Below are 25119 nucleotides of genomic sequence, written 5' to 3'. Positions count from 1 at the left end.
CTTTCCGGATTTTTTATTTTTTTTTGTTTTGTTTGTTTTTTGTCTCAATCTCTTTAAAACAAACTTGCAATGAAGGGGAGAGAAAACCGGAAAGACAAGATTTCCCTCGTCAAAAACTGTGACACAATATCGTATTATTGGCTGATCAACTGAGCCACCGAGGTCGCAGTTCTTCATGGGTCAGTGATCTCCCTTGGTTGAATCTGTGGCTACGTCTTGTTTACAAATGGCGGCTAACCGATGAGTGTGTAGTGTGTTCTGAGGTGTGTGTGTTTCTTACCCACCATTTCTTCAAAGATAACAGAGTAAGGATGGCCTAGAATTAATTTCAAATGGGGTTTACATCGTAACGTAATTCGTAACGTGATTAGTAATTTTCCGTCAAACTTTTTTTTTTTTCACAGAAAATATCGAAATATCTCATCCACTGTGAAAGAGTGAAACTGACAATCGTCAATATCATGCTTGTTCTTAAAAATTGTTAAAAAATTCTACAACTTGTCCCATTTTATTTTTATTTTTTGGCCAAAATACTGTTCAAATGTTTCTATATGTGATATTTTGGTCATGGTTGACGTCCAACATGTCAAGATCGAGTGGAAATAGTTGGTGTGGAAGTTGATAAACTGTTGAACATTAACTCTTCCAACGCCACGTTTCTTAGTGAAAAACACCCCCCAGCACCAAATATTTTATACACAATGCACTCTATAAAACTATTGTTCGACCAATTTTGGAATATGGTAATATAATTTGGCATCCCAGACTAATAAGACAGTCTAAAGCAGTTGAACAGCTGCAAAAGAGAGCAACTAAAATGATACCAGAGTTAAGAGATTTGGACTACCAAAACCGTTTCAGACAACTAAACTTGCATTCACAAAAATACAGAAGATATAGAGGAGACATGATACAAGTATTCAAGATAATTAATAAAATGGTTAACACTGACCCCTGCACCTTCTTTTCTACTAACAAACTCCATGTTACCAGAAGTTCAAATACTAACCTTTTCACACAATTTTGTAGAACAAATATTCGTAAGTTTTCTTTTTAGAGCAGTTAAAGGATGGAATGCACTGAGTAATTCAGCAAAAACAGCTAAAACTATTGACCAGTTCAAGAATCTTCTAGACAGTGACTCTAAATCATTAATAAAACTATTCGATTTTGATGAATGAACATTAAAAAAATTTCATACGCATGTACACAACCCTAAACTATTCCTATATTAAGAAGGGGCGTTGAAAAGCCAAAAGGCTTTAAAAAAAAAAAAAAAAAAAAAGTCCCAAATTCTGTACTGTACTGTACTGTACTGTATGTCCAAACAAAACAATGGACAACAACACAATACACTTAAAACTCGGTCAGGGGGTCATTGTGCTCATGTGCAGGAAACTGGTTGTAGCAGTTAAAGCTGTTTTACAATTTGAAAAACGGTCCTTTTGACATAACCCCATGATGTCGACAAAAGTCATCTATGGTGGTCCATAGTACTGGATGAAGGGCGACCATGGTAGCCTGCAGGTAGCTCTGCACTTAGCTTTTACTTCTTTTTGTTTTTTTTGTTTTGTTTTTTGTGTAGGCTAGTGAGTAGGTAAGTTAGGGGTGGGGGTGTCACTTTGTGGTATGAATGAGAGTAATCCCATGCTATAGAAATAGGAAGCAGAGTAGGTTTTTGTTGTTGTTGTTTTTTTAAGCAGATCCCCCATTTCACAGTCTCATAATAATCAGCCTGTTGATTGAGGAGACTTAACGGAAGAAGAAGAAGAAGGAGTGTCTAATCAAGTTGTCACCAGTGGCGGTGAAAGGGTTGATAAGATTTAATCTCCAATCTTTGTCAGTCTGCCATGATTAATCAGACCATCTCTTTTCTCTGTTTCTGCGCATATTTGTCCCTGTCTGTTCCTTCTCATACTCAAACTCTCCCAGCCCCTCTTTCTCTCTTCTTCGAATATGTTTGCCCCCCTTTCTCTCTTCTTTAAATATGTTTGCATATCTATGTTTGTGCATTGTCTTTTGGTGTGTTGGTGTCTACATGTATGTGCATTTGGGTAAACGTGTGTGTGTGTGTGTGTGGTGACTATATTATGTTTTTATTAATGAGAAATAGATGTTACAATGTGGAATTCAGGCTTTCTTTAGGTGAGTATTATCGTAGAGGGATTAATCCATTTCTTTGGTAGCTGGAGTTTTGTTCATGCATTTAAAAAAGAAAAGAATTGTACAGACATTTTGTTCAAAAGTTTAAGTAACATAATAGATTTTGTTTTCCACTTAATTCTGAATATTTTCATCATACATACTACGAAAATTTCACTTACTTGTGTGTGTGTGCTTCCTGTGTGTGTTTGTGTAAGTGTGTGTGTGTGTGTGTGAAATCTTGCGTTTAATGTCTATACACAATTTTTATTAGACAGAAAGAAGAGAGGTAGTGGATGAAAGAGAGGGAATGTGTATCGGTGTATCTCGGCATGTGTGTGTGGTGTATGCATGCATGCATCCATCCATGCATGTATATGAATGCATAAATTTATGTATGCGCTTAAGCATGTGTCTACTGCATGTGTTTTGAAACAGTGTAAAAGAGAGCAGGCGAGAAGAAAGAAGCAGTCATGTCGATGCGGACACGGATCCGCGGGCTGACAGCATGGGTGAACCTGCGGCTGATGCCCTACAACCAGCTGATGAACAACGTGCTGATGGACCTGCTGAGTGGGACCAGCATGAAGTACCTGGTGGAGAGCATCACTGGCAGGGACCTCCGCAGGCTGGAAAGCATGGATGGGTAAGTCAGGGCATTAGGAGACTAGAAAATCAAGTTAGTTACGGTCATGGATGGGTAAGCTGAAGAATAGGGAGACTAAGAAAATCAAGTTAGTTACGGTCATGGATGAGGAAGTTTAAGAATCGAGAGACTAGGAATTGAAGTTAGTTACCAGCCTGGATGGGTAAACTGAAGAATAGGGAGACTAGAAAATCAAGTTAGTTACGGTCATGGATGAGGAAGTTTAAGAATCGAGAGACTAGGAATTGAAGTTAGTTACCAGCCTGGATGGGTAAGCTGAAGAATAGGGAGACTAGAAAATCAAGTTAGTTAACGGCATGGATGGGTAAGCTGAAGAATAGGGAGACTAGAAAATCAAGTTAGTTAACGGCATGGATGGGTAAGCTGAAGAATAGGGAGACTAGAAAATCAAGTTAGTTACGGTCATGGATGGGTAAGCTGAAGAATAGGGAGACTAGAAAATCAAGTTAGTTACCAGCCTGGATGGGTAAGCTGAAGAATAGAGAGACGAGAAATTGAAGTTGGGAGATGGGCAGTGAGAAAGAGCCTACCCAACACTACACTGACACTACCAGAATTGCAACACATTGAGATTAGCAGCAAAAAATGCCAGTTTTTTTGTTGGATGTCTTTGTTATTCAAACTGCACAATATGTTAACTTTGTTCCTGGTGACCTAACGTCAATAATCATCTGTGGACTGCCAGCACTGGGGCTGTGACAGATGAATCCGTGTATGGCCATGTATGGGGACTGGGAATGAGCAGTGTGGGAGTGATGCCACTGAAACAGTACAGTCGATGATACAGGAAAAACCCCTAAAAAAAACAACCCAACAACAAACAGAAAAACAGCATTTGGACTGGAAGCTCAGTGCTGTACAGAGCTAACTGAAAAATTAAAAGAAAATTGATAGATATGTTGAATAATAGAGAGGATTTCATGGGTTTACAGTTGCTATCTATGCACAGTTTAAAAATTGAACTCTCCTGTTCTCCTTCCTTCCCTCTGACAAAAAAAAAAAAAATCTCCAGTTAAAGTAATATCCATGATGTCGGGGTTTGACACGGTGGTGTGTCCCCTGGGGAAAGGCACTTTACCCATTTTCCACACTCCATCCAGATGTGAATGGATACCTGATTTTGGATGGGGAGGGTTAAAAGAGGCGGAAGGAGAGGATTGGGCCTTGCCTTCCAATGCCGAGTCCACAGACACAGTGAATATGTATTCACAGCACTGATGGTCATGAAAGATGATGATGATGATGACATGAGTTCTTATATAGCGCCTATTCTCAGTCGGAGACCAAGCTCAAAGTGTTTTACAATCACAGTGTCATTCACACAACAGGCTGCCTACCTAGGTAGAGCCGACTGACAGCTGCCATTTGGGCGCTCATCATTTGTTTCCTGAGTCATTCAATCAGGTTTCAGTTACACACACATGCACACTCATACAGACATGTAACATTTTATGTGTATGACCGTTTCGTTCATTTACCCTTACCCCGCCATATAGGCAGCCGTTTTCAAGGGTGTGGGTGCTGGGTATGTTCTGTTTCCATAACCCACCAAATGCTGACATGGATTACAGGATCTTTAACACACGTATTTGATCTTCTGTTTGCGTATACACACGAAGAGGGTTCAAGCACAAGCAGGTCTGCACATATGTGGAGTGATGGCCTAGAGGTGACGCGTCCGCCTAGGAAGTGAGAGAATCTGAGCGCGCTGGTTCGAATCACGGCTCAGCCGCCGATATTTTCTCCCCCTCCACTAGACCTTGAGTGGTGGTCTGGACGCTAGTCACTCGGATGAGACGATAAACCGAGGTCCCGTGTGCAGCATGCACTTAGCGCATGTAAAAGAACCCACGGCAACAAAAGGGTTGTTCCTGGCAAAATTCTGTAGAAAAATCCACTGCGATAGGAAAAACAAATAAAACTGCACGCAGGAAAAAATACAAAAAAAAAAGGGTGGTGCTGTAGTGTAGCGACGTGCTCTCCCTGGGGAGAGCAGCCTGAATTTCACACAGAGAAATCTGTTGTGATAAAAAGAAATACAAATACAAATACCTGGGAGATCGGAAAAAATCTCCACCCTCTACCCACCAGGCGTTATTACCAAGATGTGAACACGCAGGACCCTCAAATTGGAGGTCCAACGCTTTAACCACTGGGCTGTTCACACCTGTCAAGACACAGTGGATATAAATTCACAGCCCCGATGGCCATGAAAGACTGCAGGGCCTTACACCTGAATATGTTACAACATGAGTTGAAGTGTTGGTTTGCCGGTGTTCAGACTGTCCCAGCAGCAGTGTCAGACCAGAGTTGACTGGGTGCTGGAGGAACTCAAGAAGTGTGGGGTGCTGCCCTCTGACACGCACGTCGATGCCAGGATGTTTGCCATGCGCAGTGCTGATCATGTCAGTTTTTCTCTGTGTGTGTGTGTGTGTGTGTGTGTGTGTGTGTGTGTGTATGAGAGAGAGAGAGAGAGAGAATGTGAGAGTGTGTGTGTATGTGTATATATGTGTGAGGGGGTGTGGGGGGGGCAGTAGTAGTAGTAGTAGTCTTCAGTTTAATGTCTTTCCTTTTTAAGTGATATTTGATGAGAGTAAATTGATGGAGGGGATGCGGGGGGGAGGGGGGGGGAGAAGGTGTTTTGTGTGTGTGTGTTTTAGTATGCATTTATGCCTGTGTATTAGAGTCTTCATTTTTTCACTATGTTGTTGGTTTTTTAAACACAAATGCCTGAACAGATAGAGATGAAAAAAACTTGTCTTTCTATTGTCATTTTAGCATAGATGCAGTGCTAGAGGACAAATGTTCACCATCATTGGGTTTTTGTCTTTGTAATTTGTTGATGGACAGTAATCTAGTAAAGCATGTTGGTTTGAATTAACGAATAATTGTTGCATGGTATAATTCACTTGAGTGGGAAATGAAAAGACTGATTGATGCGTTCACTCCTGCTTCACAAAATGATTGTGACTCATCATGCTCTACAAGTGTGACCAGTTGGATAGGGTCCTCTCACCACATCAGTCAAGGCTTCCTGTATTTTCACAGTCCTTTATTCAAGATGGGGACCGTGATGGAATATAGGGAAAAGAATGAGAAAGTGAGGGGTCAAACGTCAAAGGTAACTAGAACAACAGAGCTTACAGGTCAGGATGTCAGTGAAGGGCTGCCACTTTGAAGAGATAAGACAGAGTTTGCAGGTCAGGATGTCAGTGAAGGGCTGCCACTTTGAAGAAATCAGACAGAGCTTGCAGGTCAGGATGTCTGTGAAGGGCTGTCACTTTGAAGAGATAAGACAGAGCTTATGGGTCAGGATGTCAGTGAAGGGCTGTCACGTTGAAGATATCAGACAGAGCTTACAGGTCAGGATGTCAGTGAAGGGCTGTCACTTTGAAGAGATAAGACAGAGCTTATGCGTCAGGATGTCAGTGAAGGGCTGTCACTTTGAAGAGATCAGACAGAGCTTGCAGGTCAGGATGTCAGTGAAGGGCTGTCACTTTGAAGAGATCAGACAGAGCTTACAGGTCAGGATGTCAGTGAAGGGCTGTCACTTTGAAGAGATAAGACAGAGCTTACAGGTCAGGATGTCAGTGAAGGGCTGTCACTTTGAAGAGATCAGACAGAGCTTGCAGGTCAGGATGTCAGTGAAGGGCTGTCACTTTGAAGAGATCAGACAGAGCTTGCAGGTCAGGATGTCAGTGAAGGGCTGTCACTTTGAAGAGATAAGACAGAGCTTACAGGTCAGGATGTCAGTGAAGGGCTGTCACTTTGAAGAGATAAGACAGAGCTTACAGGTCAGGATGTCAGTGAAGGGCTGTCACTTTGAAGAGATCAGACAGAGCTTGCAGGTCAGGATGTCAGTGAAGGGCTGTCACTTTGAAGAGATCAGACAGAGCTTGCAGGTCAGGATGTCAGTGAAGGGCTGTCACTTTGAAGAGATAAGACAGAGCTTACAGGTCAGGATGTCAGTGAAGGGCTGTCACTTTGAAGAGATAAGACAGAGCTTACAGGTCAGGATGTCAGTGAAGGGCTGTCACTTTGAAGAGATCAGAGCTTGCAGGTCAGGATGTCAGTGAAGGGCTGTCACTTTGAAGAGATCAGACAGAGCTTGCAGGTCAGGATGTCAGTGAAGGGCTGTCACTTTGAAGAGATCAGACAGAGCTTGCAGGTCAGGATGTCAGTCACCATTCTTTTACCTGAGCTTCTTCCTCTGGGGACTGCATTGTTCTTTGTTCAGCAGAATCAGTTGCACCATTGATAAACACACAAATAGTTGTAACTGCACTTCTTCAAACTCACGCCTCACTGATCTCCTTACAGCAGGGCTCAGCAGACAAGGGGTTAATGTGAGTGTGCGTTGCGGTGTGCCAGGTGTTTGACTTGCTGTGGAGACTGATCAGTCATGACATCTGGTTTGTGTGGGAACGCCTGGAGTTCCTGCAACACGAGGACATGGACGTCATCAGTCAGGTCATGTTCAAGGTCTGTGTCTTCTCTCTTACTTTCTACTTCCTTCTGGGGTTTTTTTTTCTTTGTATCCTAGAATTTGGAACATTTTTGTTTTCCTTAATTTGATGATGATGGGTGCGTATGAGGATGCTGTTGTTGCCATGAGGGTCCATTTATTTCTCGGACTGCTTGACGGAGTTGTACTCTAATGATGTATCCTGGTGGAAGGTGGCAGAATGGGTAAGACGCTCAGCTGCCAGTACAGAGAGTCCGTGAGGATGTGGGTTAGAATCCCGCTCTTACTCTCACCCTTTCTCCCAAGATTGACTGAAAAATCAAACTGAGCGTTCAGTCTTTTGGATGAGACGATAAACTGAGGTCCCGTGTGCAGCATGCACTTGGCGCACAGAAAAAGAACCCATGGCAACGAGAGTGTTGTCTTCTGGCTAAATTATGTAAAAAGAAAATGCACTCTGATAGGTACACATATATCAAAACATGCACACAAGGCATGACAAGCACGTTGGGTAATGCTGCTGTCAGGCATCTGCCTAGCAGATGTGGTGTAGCGTATATGGATTTGTCTGAACGCAGTGACGCCTCCTTGAGAAACTGAAGCTGAAACCTGGCATCAACCACGAGGAGAGAAACAACAGATACCTGCAGTGTTTGGTCAGAAAACTTGAGCATTCTTTAGGTAACTAAGGCACTCCATTCCATACCTGTATTTTATTTATCCACATCTATGTCCTCCAGGTGTGTGTGTGTGTGTGTGTGTGTGTGTGTGTGTGTGTGTGTGTGTGTGTGTGTTCTTGTGTGTGTGTGTTCTTGTGTGCATTGTATTTGACTGACATATTTAGGGTTGAAAGCTCAAGATGAATGTACTATTGTTATTGTTGTAATTATTTTTAAAGGTCACTATGTTGCAACAGCATACTAAAAGACGTGTATGTTTTGATGCCTATGTTGTGACATTACTTTCTTTTTTCTCCAGTGGACACCTGATCCTCCTCCAAAGAAGAAGAAGAAATCCAAGGCCAAGAAATCTTTACTGTCTGGATTCGGGGCGTCTTCTGTCGTAGAGGAAAAGATTGCAGACAATGTAAGTGATGCCTCTCTTGTTATATCATGTATTCGGGAAAAGAAAAACAAACTGCAGATGTAGAACTATGGTTCTTACAGCTGCAGCCCAGGGTGCTGGCTGGCCTTTGGGAACCATCCTAGCACCGACTGGCCTAAAGCCCTCTTGGCTCAGAGAGTGGGGGATGTAACAAGGGCAAGACACTCTCCACTATAATCAAACTGTAGTCCAGATAGTCAGGACAACAGTTGGACGTGACTGATTATCATGCAGTGTTATGATGATATAATGATAATGTGAAGGCTTTACATAGTGCGGTTCCCTGCTTTCAAGAGCAGGTCCACCACGCTTTTACAGTAAAAACAAATATGTAACATTTCAAAGGTATGATTATAATCATGAGATAAAACGATTCACCACCCATATATCATTTACAGCATTTAAAAAAAAAGTACATCTCTCTCTCTCTCTCTTTCACTCTCTCTCTCTCTCTCACACAAACACACACACACACACACACACACACACACACACACACACACACACACACACACACACACACACTAACAAATCTGCCTGGAAGCTAAAAAAAACAGCACACACAAAATCCATAAACACACAAAAGTAAAATGTTGATGGACCACATATTGTACACATAACATGAAATTTAAACTGTGATTCACAGGAGCCAGACGAAGAGTGGGTCAAGTTTCCCAGAGCGGATTTCATGAAGAACTTCAAGAAAAAGAAGCTGGACCCAGGCCGGTACCCCACCCCTGATCAGTGTATTCTGGAGATGGTCAACACACAACTCAAGGTGAATGTCTTCGTGGTAGTGTTTTTTGTTGGTTTTTTTTTTGTTGTTGTTTGTTTTTTGGTGGTTTTTTTTGCTGCCCCATCATCTGCACTGTTTCAGTGGCATTACTCCCACGCCGCTCATTTAGATTCCCCCATACACGGCCACACCCTGGGTTTGTCCGTCGCAGTTCCAGCGTCGGCAGTCCACAGGGAACCACCAATGTTAGGTCGCCAGGAGGCCACGCACCAGAGGAGACCCTGCACTGCTGCTGAGTCACTTCGGTGGTGTTCAGTGGTGCCTGTTCTGATTTAACGTACTTAGGACACCACCTACTAAGCCCCCTACTAACGACAATAATGGCTTAGTCGCAGAGCCAGACTGAGTGAGCGTCCCTCCCAGAGTGGAGACTGCCACCATGTCCCTCAAACAACAGCCCCCCATAAATCTACCGACACTGACGACATTGACAGGACTCACCCCAAGCACGGAAGTGGAGCGGTATCGAAACTGAGGTCACCATGAGAGTAGGGCGTGGAAGGCCACAGACTTTGACACTGTTTTGTTTTTATTGATGATGATGAAGGAGGAGGATGACGATGAGGATGACAGTGTTGCTATGAAGGTCCATTTTGGTTTGGGACTGCATGACAAGGCTGTACTCTACGCTTCCTGTCATAATGATATCCCGGTGTTAACCAGGCCCGAGAGATACAGACACTTGCAGCAACACACCCAAAGACGCATCCTTGAAGCGGATGACACTCGACTGTGTGGTCCCAGTCTCCCCGTTTAAGCCCACAGCACACTCAACTCTGGGTAGGAGCCAGCCACGGGCCGAAAAACCCACCTCTGCTGGGATTCGAACCCGCGTCCTCCCAGCCGTCAGTCCGCGACGCTAACCACTTCACCACAGTGGCTGGTGTCTTCGTGGTAGTGTTGACTGTGATGGTGATGATGATTGATGGAAATTTTTATTTATAGTGCTCAACTTATTCTGCTCCAGGTACAAGTTAACTCGTACTATGATTACTTCCTCTGTGGACCAACATACAACACACAATTCTAATTTGGTTTATTCTTTCTTGGTACAGTTCACATTCTGAACTGAACAGTTTATAGATTACTGGAAGCATGAAAACGAAGCTTTGTTTGACAGTTCTCCATTGATTTGAGTTAACAGCACTGACTTTTATGCAGTGGTCTCCTGTAGTGATGGTCCTGGGGAGTTGTAGCAGGCATGCAGTTGTGGGGTAGAGTAGTTAGTCTGGTGCACAGTCATACATTGTTAATAGAACATCTGGTAGGTTTTTCTTCTTCTTCTGCGTTCGTGGGCTGCAACTCCCATGTTCACTCATATGCACACGAGTGGGCTTTTACGTGTATGACCGTTTTTACCCCGCCATGTAGGCAGCCATACTCCGTTTTCGGAGGGGTGCATGCTGGGTATGTTCTTGTTTCCATAACCCACAGAACGCTGATTACAGGATCTTTAATGTGCGTATTTGATCTTCTGCTTGCATATACACACGAAGGGGGTTCAGGCACTAGCAGGTCTGCACATATGTTGACCTGGGAGATCGTAAAAATCTCCACCCTTTACCCACCAGGCGCTGTCACCGTGATTCGAACCCGGAACCCTCAGATTGACAGTCCAACGCTTTAACCACTTGGCTATTGCGCCCGTCAGGTTTTAATTTCCTGCTCACTTTATATATGCACACACATGCATGCATACATGCATGCGTGCATACACACACACACACACTCTTGCACACACACACACACAGTCTGAAATGCCTGATAATCTATCTTTCTGAAATCTTTCAGAAAACGGTGGAGGGAAGGAACCTCTACTGCTATGTAAGTGTCTTTACAAGTTTTCTGTTTGTTTGTGTAACAGATACATTTGTAAGCCTTTAACATCACAGCTGTTTGAAATAAACATTGTGTTTGTTGGTGATTATATGTCGCTATAAAAGCAAAAGTGTCCTGACAAGTTTGTTTGTTTTTTTTTGTTTGTGTGTGTAACAGGTATATTTTTAAGCTTTAGTATCATCAAAGCTGTTTGAAATAAACAGTTGGTGTGTTGCTGGTTATATGTTGCGACAAAATTAAAAGTGTATTTACAAGTATTTTGTTTGTGTAAGGAGTGTATTTTTAAAGCTTTGATATGAAAGGTGTTTGAAATAAACATTGTGTGTGTTGGTGGCTATATTTGCTTTCAACACAAAATTGTTTTAACAAGCTTTTTTGCTATGTAGCAAAGTTCTTTTTCTGTGTGAGGGTACTGTTTAGTGTGTTCAGTCACGTTTTGTGTTGCTGGTGCAGCAGATGATTTTTTGAATGCTGTAAGGTCATAGCTATGTGAAAGAAATGTTGTACGTGTTGGTGGTTATTTTGTCATAAAAACCAAAGTGTCTTTACAAGTATTTGTTTTTGGGGAGGGGTGGGGGGGGGGGGGGGGGTTAAGTGGGGGTTGGGTGGTGGTGGTGGTGGTGGTGTTCATATTACAAATACATGTTTAAAGCTGTTAAAGTCGTAACTGTTTGAAATAAATATTGTGTGTGTTGGTGGTTATAGGTTGTTGCAAACACCAAAGCGTCGTTGCAAAAGCAGTAAAATCGTAGCTGTTGGAAAGCAGTATTGTGTGTGTTGATGGGGCCTTGCTGTGAACACAGATGGTGTGAGACTTGTAGAACTTTACAAAGGGCAGGCTGTGAATGACAAGAGTGGAGTGATGGCCTAGAGGTAACGCGTCCGCCTAGGAAGCTAGAGAATCTGAGGGCGCTGGTTCGAATCACGGCTCACCCGCTGATATTTTCTCCCCCTCCACTAGGCCTTGAGTGGTGGTCTGGACGCTTGTCATTCGGATGAGACGATAAACGGAGGTCCCATGTGCAGCATGCACTTAGCGCACGTAAAAGAACCCACGGCAACAAAAGGGTTGTCCCTGGCAAAATTCTGTAGAAAAATCCACTTCGATAGGATAAACAAATAAAACTGCACGCAGGAAAATATACAAAAAAAAAAAAAAAGGGTGGCGCTGTAGTATAGCGACGCGCTCTCCCTGGGGAGAGCAGCCCTAATTTCACACCGAGAAATCTGTTGTGATAAAAAGGATTACAAATACAAATACAAATATGTTGACGGCAGAACATTGATGACCTAGTGGACAGTCGTGTGCTGTGTGCGCTGGTCAACTCTTTCGTGCCGAACACTTTCACCACAGACCTCCTGCTCAATGACAGGTGAGGCATGCTGGGACTCTTTGTGTGTGTGTGTGTGTGTGTGTGTGTGTGTGTGTGTGTGTGTGTGTGTGTGTGTGTGTTTTGTGGTGCTTTTCTCTGGGGTGTCTGATTATTATGATAACATGTAGACTCACACAGATGAATAGAAATAGAAACAAACAGGGTGCAGGTTTGTATGCATGCACATGCACGCATTCAAATGTGCGCGCGCATGTACACGTGCACACACATACGCACACACACACAGTCTCACACACACACACACACACACACACACACACACACACACACACACACATACACATACATACATTTACACACAAAAACAGACACATACTCACAGATACACAGAACGCCCACCTCCTGCCCCCCCCACACACAACACAAACACACACACACACACACACACACATACATTTACACACAAAAACAGACACACTCACAGATACACAGAACACCCGCCTCCCACCCACACACACACACACACACACAACACACACAACACACACACACGCGCACACACACACACACACACACGCACGCGCACGCACGCACACACGCACGCACACACACACACACACACACACACACACACACACACACACACTGTGACCCTGTTACATCAGCAGAACATAGAGTAAATAAGGCAAAAAACAAAAACAAAAAACAACCAAAGAAGAATTATTTATTGTCTGCACCATGTGGTGTCTTGCTCCAGGTGGACAATCAACTTGGCTCTGAGGTCAGCAGAGAAGATGTTTTACGCTGAAACGCCCTTCGATTCTGAGGACTTGGTGGAGGTAAGGATTGTCAGCTTGTGTCAGAATGTGATTGGGTGGAGGTAAGGATTGTCAGCTTGTGTCAGAATGTGATTGGGTGGAGGTAAGGATTGTCAGCTTGTGTCAGAATGTGATTGGGGGGAGGTAAGGATTGTCAGCTTGTGTCAGAATGTGATTGTGAAGAGGTAAGGATTGTCAGCTTGTGTCAGAATGTGATTGGGTGGAGGTAAGGATTGTCAGCTTGTGTCAGAATGTGATTGTGAAGAGGTAAGGATTGTCAGCTTGTGTCAGAATGTGATTGGGAGGGGGTAAGGATTGTCAGCTTGTGTCAGAATGTGATTGTGAAGAGGTAAGGATTGTCAGCTTGTGTCAGGATATGATTGGGTGGAGGTAAGGATTGTCAGCCTGTGTCAGAATGTGATTGGGAGGGGGTAAGGATTGTCAGCTTGTGTCAGAATGTGCTTGTGAAGAGGTAAGGATTGTCAGCTTGTGTCAGAATGTGATTGGGTGGAGGTAAGGATTGTCAGCTTGTGTCAGAATGTGATTGGGTGGAGGTAAGGATTGTCAGCTTGTGTCAGAATGTGACTGGGTTGAGGTAAGGATTGTTGTCAGCTTGTGTCAGAATGTGATTGGGTGGAGGTAAGGATTGTCAGCTTGTGTCAGAATGTGATTGGGTGGAGGTAAGGATTGTCAGCTTGTGTCAGAATGTGATTGTGAAGAGGTAAGGATTGTCAGCTTGTGTCAGAATGTGATTGGGGGGAGGTAAGGATTGTCAGCTTGTGTCAGAATGTGATTGGGTGGAGGTAAGGATTGTCAGCTTGTGTCAGAATGTGATTGGGTGGAGGTAAGGATTGTTGTCAGCTTGTGTCAGAATGTGATTGGGTGGAGGTAAGGATTGTCAGCTTGTGTCAGAATGTGATTGTGAAGAGGTAAGGATTGTCAGCTTGTGTCAGGATATGATTGGGTGGAGGTAAGGATTGTCAGCCTGTGTCAGAATGTGATTGGGAGGGGGTAAGGATTGTCAGCTTGTGTCAGAATGTGATTGGGTGGAGGTAAGGATTGTCAGCTTGTGTCAGAATGTGATTGGGTGGAGGTAAGGATTGTTGTCAGCTTGTGTCAGAATGTGATTGTGAAGAGGTAAGGATTGTCAGCTTGTGTCAGAATGTGATTGTGAAGAGGTAAGGATTGTTGTCAGCTTGTGTCAGAATGTGATTGTGAAGAGGTAAGGATTGTCAGCTTGTGTCAGAATGTGATTGGGTGGAGGTAAGGATTGTCAGCTTGTGTCAGAATGTGATTGTGAAGAGGTAAGGATTGTCAGCTTGTGTCAGAATGTGATTGTGAAGAGGTAAGGATTGTCAGCTTGTGTCAGAATGTGATTGGGTGGAGGTAAGGATTGTCAGCTTGTGTCAGAATGTGACTGGGTGGAGGTAAGGATTGTTGTCAGCTTGTGTCAGAATGTGATTGGGTGGAGGTAAGGATTGTCAGCTTGTGTCAGAATGTGATTGTGAAGAGGTAAGGATTGTCAGCTTGTGTCAGGATATGATTGGGTGGAGGTAAGGATTGTCAGCCTGTGTCAGAATGTGATTGGGAGGGGGTAAGGATTGTCAGCTTGTGTCAGAATGTGATTGGGGGGAGGTAAGGATTGTCAGCTTGTGTCAGAATGTGATTGGGGGGAGGTAAGGATTGTCAGCTTGTGTCAGAATGTGATTGGGGGGAGGTAAGGATTGTCAGCTTGTGTCAGAATGTGACTGGGTGGAGGTAAAGATTGTCAGCTTGTGTCAGAATGTGATTGGGTGAAGGTAAGGATTGTTGTCAGCTTGTGTCAGAATGTGACTGGGTGGAGGTAAGGATTGTCAGCTTGTGTCAGAATGTGATTGGGTAGAGGTAAGGATTGTCAGCTTGTGTCAGGATATGATTGGGTGGAGGTAAGGATTGTCAGCTTGTGTCAGAATGTGACTGGGTGGAGGTAAGGATTGTTGTCAGCTTGTGTCAGAATGTGATTGGGTGGAGGTAATGATTGTCAGCTTGTGTCAGAATGTGATTGTGAAGAGGTAAGGATTGTCAGCTTGTGTCAGGATATGATTGGGTGGAGGTAAGGATTGTCAGCTTGTGTCAGGATATGATTGGGTAGAGGTAAGGATTGTCAGCCTGTGTCAGAATGTGATTGTGAAGAGGTAAGGATTGTCAGCTTGTGTCAGAATGTGATTGGGTGGAGGTAAGGATTGTCAGCTTGTGTCAGAATGTGATTGAGATTCACTGCTTTACTGTCCCCCCCCAAAAAATGTGGAACTCGCTGCCATGTGGTCTGTGTGTGTTATGTTTCTTCTCGGAGTGAATTTCAAAACTAATCTGAAAATGTATCTGTTTTGTCAGGCATTCTCTTAGCTATGTTACATGCTATCTGTGTGTGTGTGTGTGTGTGTGTGTGTGTGTGTGTGTGTGTGTGTGTGAGGATGGCTTTTTATGTGCGGATTTAGAGCATGCATTGTGTGAGTGCAGTTTGTGCAACATAATGTTGACCTGGGAGATCGGAAAAATCTCCCACCCTTTACCCACCAGGCGCCATTACCAAGATTCGAAACTGGAACCCACAGATTGAAAGTCCAACACTTTAACCACTCAGCTATTGCACCCGTCATAAGTATGAAAGATAATGTTAAGAAAGAAGTGACCAACGGAAGGAAGACGGGCATAATGAATAAATAAAAGGTGGAGGTTTTTCCCATCTCCCAGGTCAACATATGTGCAGACCTGCAAGTGCCTGAACCCCTTTTGTGTGTATACACGTGCAGAAGATCAAATACGCACGTTAAAGATCCTGTAATCCATGTCAGCGCTTGGTAGGTTATGGTAACAATAACATACACAGCATGCACACCCCTGAAAATGGAGTATGGCTGCCTACATGGCGGGGTAAATAAACAAAACTGTCCTACACGTGAAATGTTACATGTCTGTCTGAGTGTGTATGTGTGCGTGTCTGAAATCTGATTGAATGACACAGGAAACGAATGATGAGCGCCCAATGGCAGCCGTCAGTTTGCTCTACCCAGGTAGGCAGCCTGTTGTGTAAATGACCCCGTGTTTGTAAAGCGCTTAGAGCTTGGTCTTCGACCGAGGATAGGCGCCTCTTCCTTGTCTTTAGTTTCTACAGTTTTAGAGTTATGCATGCGTGTGAATGACTGGTGCGAAAGCGCTTTGATTTGTCTCTGCACAAGATTCAGCGCTAAATACATACCATTATTAGTATTGTTATTATCCAGATCAAATCAAATCAAATCAAGAAGTGACCAACAAGTGATGTGTTTCTCAGGCTGACGGGATGGCGGCCAGCTCCTACTTTGCCTTCTTCTTTATGGTGGCCTTCAAGTACAGACAGTGCAAGAAGGTGGTGGAGAGAATCGTGAGTACCTGTGCCTTTGCCTGTGCTGCATACCTGTCTTGATCTGTCTTTTTGTCTGATTTAAAACAACTGAAACTGAATCTTGTTATTGAACTTCGGACACAGGTGTGCGCACACACACACACACACACACACACACACACACACACACACATATGTAGACACACACTCACACATACACATATATGCACGCATGCACACACACATACACATGCACGTTCACACGCACACACACACACTTACGTTTCACACACATACGTTTCACACACACACACACACACACACACACACCATATGCATGCGCACAGAATGTGGACACAATTTTTCTTTTTGTCTTTTTAAGCCAAAGTTAATGCTGACAGACAGTGTGTGTGTGTGTGTGTGTGCATGCATTTTAATGATGTATACAGATTTATTCATTGGACGTTTTTTTTTCATTTGTACATATTGATGTGCAATGATCTATTGTCTTGGTTTGATTTGAAGCGTACTTTGGTGGGTAGGCAGGGCTGGATCGGGCGAATGGTACGCATTTTACTGATAGATATTTATATGTACACATTTATTTGTTGGATGGTTTTTCATTTGCACATATTGATGTCTTGTCTTTATTTACCTTGATTTGATTTGAAGCTTGACGGGCGCAATAGCCGAGTGGTTAAAGCGTTGGACTGTCAATCTGAGGGTCCCGGGTTCGAATCACGGTGACGGCGCCTGGTGGGTAAAGGGTGGAGATTTTTACGATCTCCCAGGTCAACATATGTGCAAACCTGCTAGTGCCTGAACCCCCTTCGTGTGTATATGCAAGCAGAAGATCAAATACGCACGTTAAAGATCCTGTAATCCATGTCAGCGTTCGGTGGGTTATGGAAACAAGAACATACCCAGCATGCACACCCCTGAAAACGGAGTATGGCTGCCTACATGGTGTGGTAAAAACGGTCATACACGTAAAAGCCCACTCGCGTGCATACGAGTGAACGCAGAAGAAGAAGAAGAAGATTTGAAGCTTACTGTGGTGGGTGGGCAGGACTGGATCGGGCGACTGATACGCGAGTGCAGCCACGAGCTGGAGAAGTTCCCAGCCATTGTGTCCAACATGCAAGAGCTGCAACGCCGCAAAGAGCTGAAGGCAGAGATAGAGCGCCACAAAGAGGGTGAGGGTGTGGGGGTGGGGGCGGGGGGTCGGAAGGGGTGTGTGGGCTGGTGATGACAGCCATGAAAACACTGCAACCACTTCTGCTGGTGCTGTTGCTGCTGCTGCTGCTGATGATGTTGCTGCTGCTGCTATACGGTACTCATGCAAACTACCCTTGTAGCGGGCTTTAAGGACCTTCTGTTGTGACGTATGGGACTTGCCTTAAGAGTTTGGATTGGATTTCAAGTATTGTGATAAGCTTTTTATGTGTTGTGACATTGGAGGTAGTTTCAAGTATTGTGATGTTGGATTTAAATATCGTGATATGGTATGTGCATAGTTTAGGTATTGTGATGTATGATATGTACGATGAGTGTTGTGTAGGTCTGTGATGATTGAGTGTGTGCTTGTGTGTGTGTATATGTGTGTGTGTTTGGGGGGGGGGGGGGGGGTGTTTGTATGTCAGTGTGTGTGTGTGAATATAAATCAGTGTTTTATATATTTATTTTATTTTATTTTATTTTTGTTTTTTATTCTATTTTGTTTTATTTATGTATTATTTTTTCTTTATTATTATTTTATTATTTTATTTTATTTTTTTTTATTTATGTTTTTTTTTGTTTTTGTTTTTTTATTACTTATTTACTTATTTTTTTCTCAAGACAAGTGCGTTGGGTTACGCTGCTGGTCAGGCGTCTGCTTGGCAGATGTGGTGCAGTGTATATGGATTTGACCCAAACGCAGTGACGCCTCCTTGAGCTGATACCGATACTGATACTGATACTGTTGTTATTATTATTTGTTTTTCTGTGCACAGAGATAGAGAAGATGAGCCGCAAGTTTGACGTGGAGTACTGCAGGAAGTGGGTGGGGCACGTTCTGGACACGCAGGAGGAGGTAGGTCATCGTCATGGCGACGTCTCGTGCACTGCCCTGTTTGTGGCTTCTTTCCTGTCTGCGTGGGGGAAATGGGGGCAGAGCGATTTTAAGACATTTGTCTGCCAGTACAGTGTCCGTGAGGGTCTGGGTTCGATTCCTGCTCTCAGCTTTTCTTCCTCCAAGTTTGACTGGAAAAATCAAACTGAGCGTCCAGTTGTTGGGATGAGATGATAAACCTGAGGTCCTGTGTGCAGCACGCACTTGGCCCACGCACTTGAAAATTGGGCTGCTCTCCCCAGGGAGAGCGTGTCGCTACACTACAGCGCCACCCATTTTTTTGTATTTTTTCCTGCGTGCAGTATTATTTGTTTTTCCTATCGAAGTGGATTTTTCTTACAGAATTTTGCCAGGAACAACCGTTTTGTTGCCGTGGGTTCTTTTACGTGCGCTAAGTGTATGCTGCACACGGGACCTCGGTTTATCATCTCATCCAAATGACTAGCGTCCAGACCACCATTCAAGGTCTAGTGGAGGGGGGGAGAAAATATCTGCGGCTGAGCCGTGATTCGAACCAGCGCGCTCAGATTCTCTCCCTTCCTAGGCGGACGCGTTACCTCTAGGCCATCACTCCACATATATGTGCACTCATGGCTTGACAAGCGTGTTGGGTTATGCTGCAGTCAGGCATCTGCCTAGCAGATGAGGTGTAGCAAATATGGATTTGTCTGAACGCGGTTGGCGCATCCTTGAGAAATTAGAACTGTTTGCCTGCATTTTCAGCTTGAGGATGACCGTGATGTTCAGATCAGCAAGATCTCTCTTGCCATTGTCTTTGAAAGATAGATCAACAAGATCTCTCTGGCCATGGTCTTTAGAAAGATGCTGCCCTTGCATGAATGTCATTGAATTATTGGTAAACTTTACAGCAGTGATTTTACTGTTTGGAAATTAATGTACTTTCTTTGATGCAATTGCTAAAGTGTCGACTGCTCATTAATTTGTTCAGATATCTCTGAGAGTTTTTGGTGCGTTCTTTCTTTGTTCCCTTGAATATGATGTGACAGTACAATTATGTGTTGATATTTGTAATTGTTGTGGGTTTTTTGTGTGTTTTAATAACAGTTTCAGAACTCAGACATTGTAGAACACACACCGACAAAGATACTGCAGAACTTGTTTTCAGATGTATTCAATCTTAGAATGACGTTTTGTTATTCACAGTAACTGACAGTAGTCAAGTTTGTTATGGTAGTCCTTGAAACACAGTGAATGTCATAATCGTGGTTTTAATCAGTCAGCATCAAGTGTGTTATAACATACCCAGCATGCACTCCTCTGAAACCGAAGTATGGCTGTCTACAAGGTGGAGAAAATAAGCAAAACGGTCATTTACTTAGAATGTGACATGCCTGTGTGAGTATGTGTGTGTGTGCACGACTGAAACCTGATTGAATGACATGGGAAACGATTGATGAGCTCCCAATGGCAGCTGTCGGTCGGCTCTACCTAGGTAGGCAGCCTGAAGTGCAAACAGTTCCATGTTTGTAAAGCACTCAGTTTGGCCTCCAAAGATAGGTGCAACATAAGTATCCATATCATCATCATCAGCATTTATAGTTTCAACTTATCATGTTCACTGTATCACTGTGATAGAGGAAGGTGGCAGAATGGTTAAGACGCTCAGTGGCCAATACAGAGAGTCCATGAGAGTGTGGGTTCGAATCCTGCTCTTGCCCTTTCTCCCAAGTTTGACTGGAAAATCAAACTGAGTGTCTAGTCTTTCGGATGAGACGATAAACCGAGGTCCCATGTGCAGCATGCACTTGGCGCACTGAAAAAGAACCCATGGCAATGAGAATGTTGACCTCTGGCACAATTTTGTAAAAAAAAAAAATAAAAAAAATCCACTCTTGATAGGTGCACAAATATATGAGCATGCACTCAAGGCCTGACAAGCACGTTGGGATATGCTGCTGTACGGCATCTGCCCAGTAGATGTGGTGTAGCGTATATGGATTTGTCCGAACGCAGTGACGCCTCCTTGAGAAACTGAAACTGAACCTGAACCTGACAGACTGACACAGGTGCATTTCCCAACTCTCAGGTGAGGAAGCACATCCGGAAGAGCATCAGGAACCGCTTTGACTTCCTGACCATCCCCCGCAACATCTCCATCAACGACCTGTGTCTCTCCTACGTCATCAACCTGGTACGTACGTGCAGTGCGGGCCCAGTGGTAATGCGCCCCCTTGGGAACCCAGCGTCCTCGGGTTCCAGTCCTGTGTCTGGGCCAGGATTTTTCATTTTTTTGTTATTACATTGAAAATAAATTTATTGTAACATCGTATTATTCATAACAGGGATCATGATTTTTGCTCACCCACTCCATCCGCTAGACCTTGAGGAAGGGTCTGGGTGGTAGCAGCTTGGATTTCTCATGGAGAAAGATGTTATGATAAAAAGTAGTACAGTACAATCCAGCTTAGAATTTGTATTTGTATTTGTATTTCTTTTTATCACAACAGATTTCTCTGTGTGAAATTCGGGCTGCTCTCCCCAGGGAGAGCTTGTCGCTATACTAGAGCGCCACCCATTTTGGGTTGTTTTTTTTCCTATTTTTTTATTTGTTTTTCCTATCGAAGTGGATTTTTCTATAGAATGTTGCCAGGAACAACCCTTTTGTTGACATGGATTCTTTTTTGTGCGCTAAGTGCACGATGCACACGGGACCTTGGTTAATCGTCTTATCCGAATGACTAGCGTCCAGGCCACCACTCAAGGTCTGTTGGGGGGGGGAGAAAACATCGGCGGCTGAGCCGTGATTCGAACCAGCGCACTCAGATTCTCTCGCTTCCTAGGCGGACGCGTTACCTCCTGCCATCACTCCAAGAGTTGTGTCTTGTTCATCTGGTCTGTGGATAAAAACGGATGGTCGGCAAGATGTTAGCTTGATATCCATGTGCAGCATGCCAAAACGTCAAGTATCAGAAGTAAAATTCTCAAATATTAAGCCAGTCACTGTGTTTTTGTATCTTTAAACGATCACATGCTGTTGTCTGGGAGTTTGGTGCTCAGTTGTTTATAAACTTTTTCAACTCATGTGTGTAAACAAAGTGAGCCTATCTACTTACCTTTGTTTTTGTCTCATGATTGCTTTGTTGGATGAAGTGGATATCACACACGAGTCATGAAAGCCTTGCCTCTCTTGTTTTAGATTTTGCTGCTCATGTGTTTAAGCTTTACATGTAATTTTGTAGATTGATTTTCTTGAAGCAGATGCTAAACAAAATATACATGCTGAAAAAAACAAAAAAAAACAAACTTTACACATCAATTTATAGACTAATCTTCTTGAAACAGATGCTAAACAAAATGTATTTTGCTGAATTTATCGGTGTTATTTGTGGAGGTGTTGACTTGCGTTGTTTTCAGAGTCTGACAAACGGCTCAGGGTTTTTCCTGTCGGACGCGCGGGAGATGGTGGGTGAAGGTCGTCACGTGGTCCTGAGGCACCGAGACACTGGGGAGTTCATCGACGACTTTACCAGTAAAGGAAAACGTGAGGCGGAACAAATCATTGTTATATATATATAACTGTTCGCAACAAATCGTTATTATTGATATTATTGTTCACTCATCGACGACTTTACCAGTAAAGGAAAACGTGAGGCGGAACAAATCATTGTTATATATATATAACTGTTCGCAACAAATCGTTATTATTGACATTATTGTTCATCAACGACTTTACCAGTAAAGGAAAACGTGAGGCGGAACAAATCATTGTTATATATATATATAACTGTTCGCAACAAATCGTTATTATTGACATTGTTCATCGACGACTTTACCAGTAAAGGAAAACGTGAGGCGGAACAAATCATTGTTATATATATATAACTGTTCGCAACAAATCGTTATTATTGATATTATTGTTCACTCATTGACGATTTCACCAGTAAAGGAAAACGTAAAGTGGGTCAAATCATTGTCATTGATATTATTGTTCGGAACAGATCGTTATTGCTGATGACACAAATTACAGGATGTTTTCAACGGGGTGTGTTCCAGCTTCCATTCAGCAGGTCCTTGGTCTGCCCAACTCCAGTGCCTTTGAGATCAACCCCGTCAACTACCCCCAGTTCGAGGTCAGTGCACCCTCTGGATTGTAAGCCAGCTGTTGTGCACACTGCACTCCCGAAAACGGAGTATGGCTGCCTACATGGCAGAGGGGGTGGGGGTGGGGGTAAAAACGGTCATACACGTAAAAAGCCCACTCGTTTACATGCGAGTGAATGTGGGAGTGGAAGACCATGAACAAAGAAGAAGAAATGCACAGTGCTCCCTGCTTCTGTGCTTCCTAGGAACGAGTGAAGTACTTACGGTTCACTTACAGACCCAATGCCACCAGATCCAAGATATGTCAACTTCTTTTTTCGTTCGTGAACTTGTATTCCAGCATTCATACATACAGAGCACCTGGTCGGTTTATTGTGTGCTGGATCACTTTTACTAACACTGTTTAGGCAGTTATACTCTGTGTTTTGGGGGAGAGTGGGGCAAGGGAGGGGAGGGGGGGTGTTATATTAGGTTGTTAGAATCTAAAAACCACCAAAATGTGTGAATAAATAACAAAAAAAAAAAAAAAAAAAAAGACTCAGACACCCACCTCAACAGTCACCCCACCAACAGACCAACCAGACACCCACCTCAACAGTCACCCCACCAACAGACCAACCAGACACCCACCTCAACAGTCACCCCACCAACAGACCAACCAGACACCCACCTCAACAGTCACCCCACCAACAGACCAACCAGACACCCACCTCAACAGTCACCCCACCAACAGACCAACCAGACACCCAACTACCTGCTCCAGGCCATCCAGCCACCCACATAACTATCATGACTGTCCAGCCACCCACATAACTATCATGACTATCCAGCCACCCACATGACTATCATGACTATCCAGCCACCCACATAACTATCATGACTATCCAACCACCCACATAACTATCCAACAACCTTCATGACTCTCATGACTGTCCAACCTCCCACATAACTATCCAACCACCCACATGACTATCCAGCCACCCACATAACTATCATGACTATCCAGCCACCCACATGACTGTCCAGCCACCCACATAACTATCATGACTGTCCAGCCACCCACATAACTATCATGACTATCCAGCCACCCACATAACTATCATGACTGTCCAGCCACCCACATAACTATCATGACTATCCAGCCACCCACATGACTATCATGACTATCCAGCCACCCACATAACTATCATGACTGTCCAGCCACCCACATAACTATCCAACCACCTTCATGACTCTCATGACTATCCAACCACCCACATAACTATCCAACCACCCACATGACTATCAAACCACCCACATAATTATCAAACCACCCACATAACTATCATGACTATCCAGCCACCCACATAACTATCCAACCACCTTCATGACTCTCATGACTATCCAACCACCCACATGACTATCAAACCACCCACATAATTATCAAACCACCCACATAACTACGCAACCACCCACATAACTATCAAACCACCCACATGACTATCCAAACACCCATATGACTATCCAACCACCTACATAACAATTAAACCACCCACATAACCACCCAAACACTCACCAACACAACCATTAATTTAATATAAACGTTAACTTCACCGCACCCCTTGCACACAACCCCTGCTCCCCTCCCCCATGTGTGTGTGTGTGTGTGTGTGTGTGTGTGTGTGTGTTGTTTGCAGTTTTACTATGAGGCACCTAGCCGCAACAAGCAGCTGAAGGCGGGCACCGTGTTCCTCTACCAAGTGTTCCCGGGAAGCACGGTGACCTGGCAGCGCCTGTTCATCAAGGCGGCGCGCGACAACGAGTTTGACACGGTGGAGAAGATGATCACCTTCTTCCGCGGCCACAACTCCTTCATCAACAGCCGGGAGCCCAAGACGGGGCACACCGCACTGCACTGGGCCTGTCGCAATGGGCACTTTGTGAGTGGGTGTGTGTGTGGGTGGGGTGGGGGGGGGATGTGTGTGGGTGTGAACCCAAAACAGGGCACACTGTGCTGCACTGGGCCTGTCGCAACGGGCACTTTGTGAGTGGGTGTGTGTGTGGGTGGGGTGGGGGGGATGTGTGTGGGTGTGAACCCAAGACAGGGCACACTGTGCTGCACTGGGCTTGTCGCAATGGGCACTTTGTGAGTGGGTGTGTGTGGTGGTGGTGGGGGGGGGGGCGGTGTGGTGGGGGGGGGGGTGTATGTGGGTGTGAACCCAAGACAGGGCACACTGTGCTGCACTGGGCCTGTCGCAACGGGCACTTTGTGAGTGGGTGTGTGTGGTGGGCGGGGAGGGGTGTGGTGGGGGGGTGGGGGCGATGTGTGTGTGTGTGAACCCAAGACAGGGCACACTGTGCTGCACTGGGCCTGTTGGAACGGACACTTTGTGAGTGGGTGTGTGTGGTTGGGGGGGGGGGTGTTGGGGAGGTGGG

General features: G+C 44.3%; 1 protein-coding gene across 1 annotated transcript in view; it reads left to right on the top strand.

Moving 5' to 3' along the window:
- Nucleotides 1–213: 213 nt before the first annotated feature.
- LOC143286742 (uncharacterized) overlaps nt 214–25119 on the top strand; it is a 45910-nt gene continuing 21004 nt past the window's right edge. Inside the window, exons 1-16 of the mRNA XM_076594466.1 lie at nt 214–305; nt 2581–2788; nt 5091–5214; nt 7181–7291; nt 8253–8360; nt 9025–9156; nt 10966–10998; nt 12292–12386; nt 13105–13186; nt 16479–16568; nt 17599–17725; nt 18524–18603; nt 20690–20794; nt 22018–22144; nt 22657–22733; nt 24381–24623. Coding sequence (XP_076450581.1) covers nt 2616–2788; nt 5091–5214; nt 7181–7291; nt 8253–8360; nt 9025–9156; nt 10966–10998; nt 12292–12386; nt 13105–13186; nt 16479–16568; nt 17599–17725; nt 18524–18603; nt 20690–20794; nt 22018–22144; nt 22657–22733; nt 24381–24623 — 1707 coding nt within the window. The 5' untranslated portion in view covers nt 214–305; nt 2581–2615. The remainder of the gene's footprint in view (nt 306–2580; nt 2789–5090; nt 5215–7180; nt 7292–8252; nt 8361–9024; nt 9157–10965; nt 10999–12291; nt 12387–13104; nt 13187–16478; nt 16569–17598; nt 17726–18523; nt 18604–20689; nt 20795–22017; nt 22145–22656; nt 22734–24380; nt 24624–25119) is intronic.

This window comes from Babylonia areolata, chromosome 10 (genome assembly GCF_041734735.1).
Source record: "Babylonia areolata isolate BAREFJ2019XMU chromosome 10, ASM4173473v1, whole genome shotgun sequence".
NCBI lineage: Eukaryota > Metazoa > Mollusca > Gastropoda > Neogastropoda > Buccinidae > Babylonia > Babylonia areolata.
Note: the sequence above shows the minus strand (reverse complement) of the source record. Positions and strands in the feature narration are given on the sequence as shown.